This window comes from Gambusia affinis, linkage group LG07 (genome assembly GCF_019740435.1).
Source record: "Gambusia affinis linkage group LG07, SWU_Gaff_1.0, whole genome shotgun sequence".
Taxonomy (NCBI): domain Eukaryota; kingdom Metazoa; phylum Chordata; class Actinopteri; order Cyprinodontiformes; family Poeciliidae; genus Gambusia; species Gambusia affinis.
Window position 1 is genome coordinate 13,316,005 of NC_057874.1, and position 11,786 is coordinate 13,327,790.

Genomic DNA, 11,786 nt, shown 5'->3' on the forward strand with positions numbered 1-11,786 from the left:
GCTATCAAACTTTTTTTAGTCACTAAAAAAGTCAATAATTAGCAATTTAGTCAATTTAAATGTAAAAATTTAAAACTTAAATGCACGTCTATATTTAATAGACCGAACGCATCTTCTCAGTGCGTTATTTTTAAATAATTCCCAAGTGGTAGTAGAGCGCTAATGTTGGGGGCTGGGTGCGCCCCGGTGTTTCCTGCTCCTCACTGCGCCTCTGCTCAGGCCCACGTCTCTGTAAAATAACAGGTTAAATTACCTCACTGCAGTCGTCTGTTAAGGTTACTGCCATGCTAATAGCTACTACAAGGCGCACGTTCATGAGATAAATACAACACCCACATAAATCTAGTTAATGTTTAATTACATTGATTGCAGTATATACTGTCCCTGAGCTCCGCTCTTGTTTCACTCTCTGTTACTGGAGCGCACAGAGCCACTGAGCTAAAGCCTCAGCTGCTGCTGCTGAGACTCCACAGGCGGACTTCAACTCCAGCCTGCTTTACATACACACAGGACTCGACGGGAGCAACAGCAACGCCTGCTCACTCAGACCGAGGGACGGATAACCTGAGACAGACAGCGCGATGTCTTCTCCCAGCGCCGCCTCCTCCTCCGTCCCCCCGGGCCCTCTGAAGCCCAAAAGGAAGACGAAGAAGAAGCACTTCGTGCAGCAGAAGGTGAAAGTCTTCCGAGCCAGCGACCCGGTGCTGAGCGTCCTGATGTGGGGAGTCAATCACTCGGTATTCGACTTTGCGTTGAACAGAGATCGGTTTTCATGTGGCGCTCATTAACATTTCGCCCATTGATCATGCGCAGATTAATGACCTGGGCCAGGTGCCTGTACCTGTCATGCTGCTCCCGGACGACTTCAAAGCCAACGCGAAGATCAAAGTGATGAACCACTGCTTCAACAAGTAATGTGCTCTGCTCTCTCTGTGGGAACACTCGCCCTGCTTCCTCTAAAGCTGCACAGATTTTCTATCCATTTATGTTTTTGTGTTTATCATTACGGGAGCACAAGACTTTCAAGTAGTAGTAAAAGTATACGTTTCATACAACGGCAGTGAGAGCTTTTAAAAAGTTAAAGTAAAGCAATAATAGTAACAAACATGCTACGGCTTATTTTACTTAATGTACGTTATTTGTGGAGCTGAGTTAAAAAGAAAGGAACACTTTAGCCTTAAAATGTGAGGCAAAACTATTAAATGAGGGATTTGTTAGAGCATTGTAGCCATTTCTAAAAGTTGTGCTATAAAACTGTATCCATTTAAGATTACTTTTCAAACTTATTGTGTAAAACCGAGGGGCCTTTCAATAATCCCATAATCCATTCAGGAATCCAGATGTCAACAACAGAGGTAGAATGAGTGAGTTCAGAAAAATAAAAGAACTTGGGATTTTTACTGTAGTGACGCCCAGCAGTTTTTATGTGACTTAGAAAAGAAGCAAGAAAAGTATCCCCTCAGAATGATGCTTCCACCACCATGCCACTGTGTTAGTTTTCCAATCCACTTACATGTTGTCCAAAATGAGATTTTTAAATCTTAGAGCAGCGTCCTCCGCAACTCTATTTTGGCTTATGGCAAACTTTAAAGTTGTTGAGTTGTTTTTTCTCAGCAACTCCAACTCTGTCCTGTATGAACACACACACGTCACGCTCATATGGACGTAGGAGTTGGATTTGCTTAAGTTTTTTGCTCTGGTCCTAATTAATCGTTGCGTTTTGTTTTGCTACTGCTTACATTTCTTTCATTCTCATAATGCCATTTTGACTTAGTCAATTTCCTTTTATTTTGCCTCCTGTGCCATTATATTCTGATCCTTGCTTCAGTTATCATCTCCTCTGTATTTCAAGTTCCCCTTTAGTCCTTTAGTCCTATATTTTCCATGCTTGTTACTCCTGGTTGCTTCTCCTTCATCGTTCCCTCTGTGACTCATGTAACTTTCTGTCTTTGTTCAGCAGCTTGGGTCATACTCAGCTATAAACCGTAACAAAGCACCCCACAACACGATCACCACCATACTGTGCTCAGTGTAATGTGCAGCGTTATGTTTCTTCTTGCCTGTAAGCCAAAAGCTTAAATTTGGTTTCATTTGACCAGAGCAACATCTTGGGAATATTTTCTTTTCTGCCATCAAGGTCAGATTTGTGGAACGGTTTTCCTGTCTACAGTTTTCCCCCACCTGAGTTATGGATCTTTACAGCTCCTCCAGAGCTCTCTTCATCTGGCCTGCGAGTTTTGGTGGACAGCTACAACTCGATGGGTTTACTGTACTCTTTCCATTTTCAGATGGTGCATTTTACAGCAAAATGCAACCTGCTTTTTATTAAAGTTCAGCTCGGAAACCGACTGAGCAAAACCGAGTAACTGTTCGGTAATCCCATAATCCATCCAGGAATGCAGCTCTTTTAGAGACTTCAATAACAGTGAGGAATAACAAACGTTTTCTCAAACTGAAAGGTTGTTACTTTAACTTTATTTACTGATGTGAATGGGTGTGTGTGTGTTTTTAATGTGACCTGCTGTGGAAACAGGAAAACAGCGAGGACTTGAAAACAATGAAAGTGGACGCCATCGATAAACTCTGACAGACTGTGGTAAACAGTGGCTCACCGTCCTGCTTGATCAAACTGCTTTTATTCCCAGGGAGAATCTCCCCGGCCAGTTTAAATTCAAAGAGTACTGCCCACAAGTGTTCAGAAACCTGCGAGAGCGCTTTGGCATCGAGGATCAAGATTACCAGGTATGAACTCAACATTATCTAGTTTGTTAAAGTGCACAAATACACATGGACGAAGAACAAACCGTGTTATTTGAACACAAGCACACGTCTCTCAGTGTTCTCCATTTGTGGCAGCTTTTTATTGACGTCCTCCAGTCTGCATTTGCATGGCTTTGTGCCTTATTTGCATGTGCCAGGTGGTGCACCGAGTTATCCTCCAGAACATACAGGGAACATTAGCTTAGCGCACAATAATGGGCAACATTTTGTACTAGCAGGGCAAAATCTGCGAGTTAAGTTTACTCAAGAAAAACAAAATGGCGCCTCTGTGTGAAACTGTGACACAAGTCTGCAGATATCTGTACAAAATGTTCTGTTTTTGTTTTTTTTGGAATGCTTTTTAAATTTGGAATCTAATTCAGGAGAAATTACGTGTCGATAACGACGTTCTTCATGCTGGGTGGCCTCTTTCTCCTTCAGGTCTCTCTGACCCGCAGTTCTCCTCTCAGAGACGAGGAGGGGAAATACGTGGGGCTGCGGCTCACATCATACGACCGCACTTTGGTGGTAAAAGAGATTTCCAGCGAGGAGGTCGAGGAAATGCACAGCATCCTGTCAGAGTATCATCAGGTACTGGCAAAAGCATGAGTTGTTTTCCTTTTTCATCATTTGTACTGGAAGATAACCTAGAACTGTTTTATGTTTTGGTCTCTTTAAATCACAAAATTTTTACGTATTTTATGCGACAGGCTCCCTTTGCTGCAAATGGAATCAAGTAGAACCAATTGCCTTTAAAACTAATTTAATAACTAAATTATTATCTTGTGTAAAATGCACAAGTCTCTCAGTATGAATCCAGCTGTAAAGGATGGTTTTCTGGAAACACGTTAAAGAAAACTCTTTGGTCGGATGAAACCCAGATTTGATGCTCTGGTATACGTGCAAAAGGGCAAGTGGACAAAAGTAGCAATTCACATCACTTTGAACTCAGCATCGCTGTGGTGAAACACGGTGGTGGTGGTGGCAGCATCATGATGTGGGGATGCTTTCTTCAGCAGGGAAAGAGAAGCTAATCCAACTTGATAGGTAACCTGGAAGAAAACTCGAGGTTTCCCTTCCAGCAGGACAATGACTCTAAAATTACAGTCCACGCTAAGTAAAACAGAACAAATACAAAAGCATGCCACACTTCTCAGATTTTTACGAGGCTCAGGTTTGAAACCCTAATTTGTTTATCTTTATTAAATATCTGCTTTTTGCTGGTAAATTCCCCACAGAACACATACAAGTTGTAAAATGATAAAATGTGGAAAGGTATGAAGACCTTTGCATGACAGTGACGTTGCTAATATGTAGATCATTTTAAATGGGGACGTGCATTTAATCATAGAGATAGTAGCTGTCTTTAACTTTGAGCTGTTTCTGTTTGGAGAACAGAATCTCGCCCTTCAATATCCCTCATTTCCTTGGCAAAGACCTAACATCAAACATGAATGATTTTTTTTTTCCTTCTTGAACAGATTAATGGTTATCATAACATATACCCAGTTTAGTTGTTTGTTTTTTTCAGAAAGCATCAGCATTAAGAGGCACATGGAGACCAAAGCTTTCCTCCTGTATCTGTGATGTCTGTCTTTTGTTCTCCGTCCTCCTGCAGCATATTGTCACCTCCCACGGCAGCACGCTGCTCCCTCAGTTCCTCGCCATGTACAGAGTGACGGTGGAGAGCGAGGACACCTACCTGTTAGTGATGAGGAACATGTTCAGCCACAGGCTGCCAGTACACAGGAAGTACGACCTGAAGGTGAGTGAGGACTCAGAGATCAGTCAGGACAGCATAAATGTACGCTGGAAACCTGCCTTATGATCAAGGAAAGGTTTATTTCTGTTCCAATAATGTAATGACTAGCCAGTAAGAAAGTACCATAGTCATTCTGACCGTTTTATACTCAATAAATCTAATAATGTAATAACCTTTCAGTTTAAAACCAAACAGCATAAAATTGTGGACATAAACAGTATTTCTACCATAAATAATCCCCTTTTTATAAAAAAAAAAATAAGACAGTGAACGTTTTCACCCTAAAAAGCTTTAAAAGGTGTTCCCCTGCATCAGCTGCCTGTGTAAATTTATATCAGTTTGAGTTCAAATGGGCCACGGACACTTTAGCGACCCCTGACATGGAGCTTTAGTACACCAATGAACTCGTAACAACAAATAACCCTTACAGGAAATCGACTGTTGAATTGAAAAGTATTTATATGTCACATAAAACAGTGACCTTTAGTTTGCTTTGAGCTCGTGTACAAAAGATTTTCCATAACTATGCCTTAAAGCATTTCTCTCATACTTATTTTCATCGCACAAATTTACAACACGTCGCCTGAAGACATCCTACCAGACCAAAACAAATTTTAAAAATTGCATATTCATCAACATCCACACAGTCCAACTTCATTACAATTCAATCGTTTCAAGAGCAATTTGATCCCAGTTATGATGCATGTCAGTCAAATGTGTTTAGTAAGTATCGCTGATTTACTTTCTCCGTGTTTCCATGTTCAGGGCTCCTCGCTGACTAGAGAAGCAAGTTTTAAAGAAAAGGTGAGATCAGATTAAAGCTATGCACTCTATCACTTTGTGTGTGCTGTGTATATGTTGGTAATGAAATGATGAGTAAAAAACCCTTAAAACAAACTCATCTCTCACTGTAGTAATAACGTTATGGCAATCCAGCTTTTTATTGGACTAGATTTGATAGTGATAAAAAATACATTATGATATAATTGTTTTCCACTAAATTACTGGTGAAAATTACACCCGACTTGGTTCAGTTTATTCACGACAGCAAATTGAGCTTAAACTCTCCCCGCTCCCTTCCTTATGTTTCTGAATGTGAGACAAGTGGCTGGCATGTAAACATCACCCCACGGTTGCTATGGAGACTTGCTAACCCCGATTTGGGGATGTGTTGTTTGTTTATCGCTGTGTTTAAAGCTATTTCTTGGCTCATGAAGATAAACACACATCGGTCTTTCTTTAATTTTTTCCCATTTTGAAGAGAAATGGACCGAAGTGTCCTTTTGTTTCCTTCATGTCACTGGAGAAAAAGAAATCATGGATTGCAGATAAAGATTCCAAGAAACCTGATAGATCATCCATCCATCCATCTTCTTCCGCTTATCCGGGGTCGGGTCATGGGGGAGCAGCTTCAGTAGGGAGGCCCAGACTTCCCTCTCCTCAGCCACTTCCACCAGCTCCTCCGGAGGAATCCCAAGGTGTTCCCAGGCCAGCCGAGAGACATAGTCCCTCTTCTTCCCCGGGGCCTCCTCCTGGTGGGACGTGCCCGGAACATCTCACCAGGGAGTCGTCCAGGAGGCATCCTGACCAGATGCCCGAGCCACCTCAACTGGCCCCTCTCGACGTGAAGGAGCAGCGGCTCTACTCTGAGTCCCTCCCGGATGACTGAGCTTCTCACCCCTATCTCTAAGGGAGAGCCCAGCCACCCTACGGAGAAAACCCATTTCGGCCGCTTGTATGGACCGATAGATCATTAAGGAAAAAATTACCAGATAAACTTATAGGGATTCTTAAAGATACTAAATTCAATTTGAGGTTGTTTTTTTTATTATTATTAATTTAAGTGTGAATGTGGCCTATTGCAATATATGCTGATGTGTTGGTCGCAGTGTGTTTACTGAAGAAATGTAGTCAGAACATTGTTTTTGAATGCATTTGATTTATGCATTCAAAACAAGAATGGTCAGTGAGAGATTAAGGAGGATTATGCATGGCCAGTTGAAAATATGAGCTACTTTAGCAGTAGCTGCTGGTACTCTCCTGCTGTTATCCTTTACTGGGGTAGAGGAGCAAAGGACAAGCAGACCTAAATAAGAACACCGGGGACTGAAATGCACAAAACTGTTGTGTCACTTTTACAAAACAAAATGTGGAGCATAACAGTGTTTGTTCAGGTCAAAGAGCTGCCCACGTACAAGGATGCAGACTTCTTGAATAACATGCAGAAGATCTATGTGAGCGAAGAGGAGAAAGAGAAGGTGACGAACAAACTCAGCAGAGACATCGAGGTGAGGAAGTAATGCGTCTAGTGTCAGCGATAGAAACCTTTTTAAAGGTTTCAGCGATAGAAACCCTTTTTTTTTTTTTTTTTTTTTTTTGTTGTCCTCGTTTCAGTTTCTCGTGCGCATGAGGATCATGGACTACAGCCTGCTGCTGGGCATCCATGATACCGAGCGAGCTGAGAGAGAGGAGGAGGACGACGCGGAGTCATCCTGCGAGGAGGAAGAGGAGGATGAAAATGACCCGGCTGCCCCTCCGTGCTCCACTTCCCCTGAAGGAATCGCTGGCTACATGAGCTCGCTCAAGCCCATGGGTCCTGGGGAGTTCGACCCTTATGTGGACGTGTACGCCGTTCAGAGCGCCGTGGGTGAGTGGCACCTGAGCGTCGCCTCACGCAGAGCTGCAAATGGCGAACGCTCGCCGTACTTCGGCGCCAGTTGTCACTCAACAGACGCCGTGAATCATTCCCTCGCAGGTGCTCCCAGGAGGGAGGTGTACTTCATGGGTCTGATTGATGTGCTGACGCAGTATGATGCCAAGAAGAAAGCCGCTCACGCTGCCAGGGCTGTCAAACACGGGGTGAGAGAGCATTACTCTTAAAAGGGGCTGCTTAGCGTGGGGACGCAACACGTCTCCGGCGTAAAGGGTGGCTTTCATCCTCTGCTTCCTTGTTTTTTCTGTCAGCCGTGCTTCTCTTTGTGCTCTGCAGGCGGGAGCTGAAATCACAACGGTTCATCCTGAGCAGTACGCCAAACGCTTCAAGGAGTTCATCGCGAAGATCTTTGCCTAGCTCAAGGATTGATTGTGTTTTGATGCCAACTGCACAATACCCACAAGAAGCACTCAACATTTACAGCTAAAAAGTCTATGCAGAAGTATTTATGTTTATTAAACTTATTAAAATGTGCTCACATTAAGATCATTCAATCTGGAGCATAGTTCTGGCCTCAGTCGTGCCAAACTCGTCCTGTTTTCGGATGATGCACAGTCTCTCTGAAGGCTTATTTTATTGTGAGCCTCTTCAAGTTTAGGCAAAGACAGCCAGAGACAATTTACAATTTGGCTATCCTAAGTGGACTTTTATTAAAAGGCAAAGCAAAAACAAAACTACTGAAAATCTGCTGTAGAGGAAAAATCCTGCAGCGATTTGCACTCACCTAAAGCAGAAACGACACAACGTTGAAGACCAAGATGTCTGTGTTTTGGACAGAGAAGACGGGTCGACATTACTAGCAGAGAGCTTTTCATTTCACTCTCCCTCACAGGGAGTGAAGGACTGAAAAAGATTTTCTCTGGTGAGTAAACCTGTTGGTCACGTGACCTCTTCTAATGAAGTCATGTGACTTACTTTTCTGTGTTAAATGTCAGAGATATTTCTGGTTTGCGCTCACTGCAAGTTGAGTGAGGTGCTGGATTTAAAAAAAATGAAACATTTTGTGCCTTTGTGAGTTCTGTGGGATGTTCAGAAGTTGAGATATGGATTTAAAACCTGACCCTGCGTTGGTCGATAATGTTTTACGAACCTCTGAGGCCTTTGTTGAACAAATGGATTTATACTGAGATTAAATGACACACATAAAGATTCTGTTCAAAACGACCTCTGAAACCATTGGATCTTATTCAGACGTTTCTGATTAAACATGGCTCAGTGTTTACATTTTTTTAGCTGTCTTTCTTTTCATTTATACAATTATGAACTACTTTGAGTTGGTCAGTCACATAAAATCTGAATAAGCAGGTTTAAATTGTAGATGCAGCAATATATTGTGCTAATTGCACTAATATTTTAACGGTGATGTTTGCATTCCCAGTTGGTAGTCGGGATCTGAAACAAACAAATAAAACATTACTCTGAAGTATGACACTTCCTATGACATTTTTTACGTTACACAAAATGTTCTCTTGATTCTATAGCCTTTTTTTTTTTAACCTCGTTTGTCTAAAAGTCAACAGCCAACAATAAAAAGAAAATGTTTTTGGCTTTTTATTAATTTGAAAATGCAGAATGAAATTGTATGGCCAGACGTAAGTGACAACAGAAATGGGTAACTTGGGTTTTATCGTATTTATCCCAGCCATGTCTGGCACTTTAATCCCCTCCTATCACCTGCAGCTTTACACTGAAAAGGTTCCTGACTCTTATTTTGTTTTTAGATTTTGGTCGTCTTGACTCTCAGGAAAAGATTAAAGAGTTTTAATTAAAGAGAGTCAAAGTAAGTCTCTTTGGGAGCAAAAATCTGCATCCTTAGACTTTATTTTAGAAAACTTTCAGTGAATAAAAATACGTTAATAAATGTGTCATAGTTTGTGTGTAGTTAGTGATGTGACAAATTCATTTGTCTATCTACTTTCACCTCCACTTTGTGGGAATATTGGCATGGGTGGTGATATGGAAAGACTCCATTATAAACGTGATGAAATGTTCTGACTGACCTCTTCGACACAACTAATTAAAATGTTTCAGCTTTTCCTGTTAAAAGCTGATTAAAATTGCAAATGAGGCGAGAAAAACAGGCTGTGTTATTTCTGTCCTTAAAACATTTCACCTTGCCAGTTGGCTACATTTGGTCAGGAGTTTCATTATTGCACTTTTCAGTAATATAATAAAAGCCTGGCTCGGTGTTCAGGCAGCGCGCTGCCATGCAGACATGTTAATGGCACCGAGTCGGAACCAGAAACTCAAGTTTCTCTTAATGGGATTTTATGCAATAAAACGTAAAGTAACGCATGATTCTAAAGAGACAAGTACTGTGTAGAAATGAAAGCTGAAAAGTGTGGTGTGTGTTTGTATTCAGCTCCTCTGCGTCACAACCTTTTGCTGCAACAACAACCGGGAGTCTGTCTGCGATACATTGTTTTACAAACAAACAAAAATAACTAACAAAATGACCCAATCTCAATCCAAATATGGTGAAAAGCAGAGAATGTGTTCAGTCTTTATCTTTCATTTTGAATAAAAAAAAAATTGTTTTGGTTATGAATCTCAGCTATTACATCTTCTGGCTTTATTTCAACAGAGATATTTTTCTTATCACTCTCCTGTAAAGGTGTAGAATACAAATAATAAGTCCTACCAACAGATTTTTTTACCACTGTATTTTGTTATCTAACCAAATGCAGGGAAGCCATTGTTCTTACTTGATTAATAAAAAAAAAAAGTAAAATTCATGAGTTATTATTCTTCCACTTTGTGCTGGACCTTCATGTAAAAACTGCAATAAAAACACACTTGTAACATATCAGAGTGTAAAATATGTATTTTTTCTTCTTTGTTGGAGGAAATATCTGCATCCAGTGGCTTTTAATGCACAAACCCAACTGCTAAACATTGTATTAGTTTTCTTTGTTTCTTAGTTTAGACTTATACACAGTTAGTTACTACATTTATAACTTGACCACATGATGTTAAGATGCATTAGGAGTGATTCATATTTCTAGGTGTCCCTTTGAAGTTGAATCTCTCTGAGATGAAGCATTCATTTTTTTGTCTTTATTTAGGCCCATCTCGAATCCCAGAGCTCCTGGCACACATTCCTGATGCTCCTGCTTCACATGGACAATTCAAAACACAGAAAGGATATGAAGGTTAAAAACAAGTGGCGTGAATTTTTCAACTTCTGCCTTAGATACATGTCCCAAAACTGCAGCAACAAGCTCTGAAAGCTTACGCACATCCAATCCCCGCCTCCTCCCACCCCCCTGTTAATGGACTCAAACCACAAAAAAGTAAACCTCTGTAACCTCAGCAGCTCGGTATTGTTCAACGATCCAACATTCTGCAAGGACACACTTTTTAATTGGTTATAAACCCATCAGTTCGGATCTCGGTATTGATGATTCATTTTTCTTAGCAAACTTTTTTTTGTTGTTCCTTTTCAATGTGGGAGTGCTTTGAGACAAACAACCTTGAGAGATCTTGCTTCAGTGAGATCGTGCACAAGATAACCGAAAAGAAGCTCAGAGCAAACCAGTTATTTTCTGCCCACACCTCCCTCATCCTTCTCATTTATCCATCAGATATAAAGAAAGACATTTCCACTTGAAGTTTAAGAAATTAAACTTAAAGTCAAGATTTCTGGATGTGTTTACTCAAGTGTGTGGAGCTTGAATAACTGTACTGTATTAGAGAAAGTAATGCTAGTTGCACAAAGGCTGGTTAAAGAGTTAAACACCCTGGATCATGATAAACATTAATGCATATTGGTGTAAAAGCCAAAGGTGGTTGGAAGTTAGACTCTAAATGCTGGAATGTTTTTCAGAATATTAACTAAACCTGCAGAGAAAAATACAGGCTCATCAATCATAGTTAAGTATTTGCTTAAAAATAATAATAAAACAAGAAGTTAAAAACTAGCAGGACAACACATGGAGCAGGAACAGACAGAGACTAGTTCATGGGGTTAAACGGGATGTAACCGGAGGATCCAGCAAGGAGTGACCAAAGGAGAGGTGGTAAAACACTGGAAGTTTGAATGCTGGGACAACGGACATCAATGGAAAACAAGGTGCAGGTGTGAGAGGAGAGCAGAGGGCAAGGTGAGGAGAGAAACAGAGAGAGAAATGGCAGAGGAGAGCAGAAAAAAAATCCCAAGCCAAATCTAGATGTGACAAACGCTAACCAAATGTAGACAGGTTGCAAGATATACACAAAATCTAACTAAAATAAGAGTGAAACAGAACAAACTGATGCAATCACAGAAAGAATATCCAAGGATAGCAAATGAAAACCCCAAAGTCCTGACAGAAACATGATGGTGTGGAGATGCAGGGAAGCTTATCAGATTTGATGATTGGGGTTAAATTTAGGATGATTGTGGAGAAAAACCTGTAAGACGCAGCAGAAAGACTTGAGACTGGAGCGGAGGGTCATCCTCCAGCAGGACAACGACCAGAAACAACAGGGCTCACAGCTGTAAGTAAGTACACTGAAAGGCAGTTCTACAAAATACTGACTTTCAGAGACAGGTGTGCGTCTTTTTCGATT

The 11,786-nt window shown here is 41.0% G+C and overlaps 1 protein-coding gene across 3 annotated transcripts; it reads left to right on the plus strand.

Annotated features, from left to right (window-relative positions):
- The first annotated feature begins 238 nt into the window (after positions 1-238).
- On the plus strand, positions 239-11,622 carry LOC122834200 (phosphatidylinositol 5-phosphate 4-kinase type-2 gamma-like). 3 transcript variants are annotated; one of them, XR_006371154.1, is made up of 10 exons: positions 239-737; positions 814-911; positions 2,646-2,742; positions 3,202-3,351; positions 4,379-4,525; positions 5,288-5,326; positions 6,697-6,810; positions 6,917-7,381; positions 7,512-8,097; positions 10,301-11,622. XR_006371154.1 is itself a non-coding variant. In XM_044122394.1 (10 exons), the coding sequence occupies exons 1-10, from the start codon at positions 582-584 to the stop codon at positions 7,590-7,592; spliced, it is 1,239 nt and encodes a 412-aa protein (XP_043978329.1). In that variant the 5' UTR covers positions 243-581; the 3' UTR covers positions 7,593-8,688. The 3 variants fall into 3 exon arrangements, 2 of the variants coding, with proteins under 2 accessions (XP_043978328.1, XP_043978329.1); XM_044122394.1 differs by lacking the exon at positions 10,301-11,622 and having other exon boundaries at positions 243-737; positions 6,917-7,169; positions 7,278-7,381; positions 7,512-8,688; XM_044122393.1 differs by lacking the exon at positions 10,301-11,622 and having other exon boundaries at positions 7,512-8,688.
- Positions 11,623-11,786: the final 164 nt, after the last annotated feature.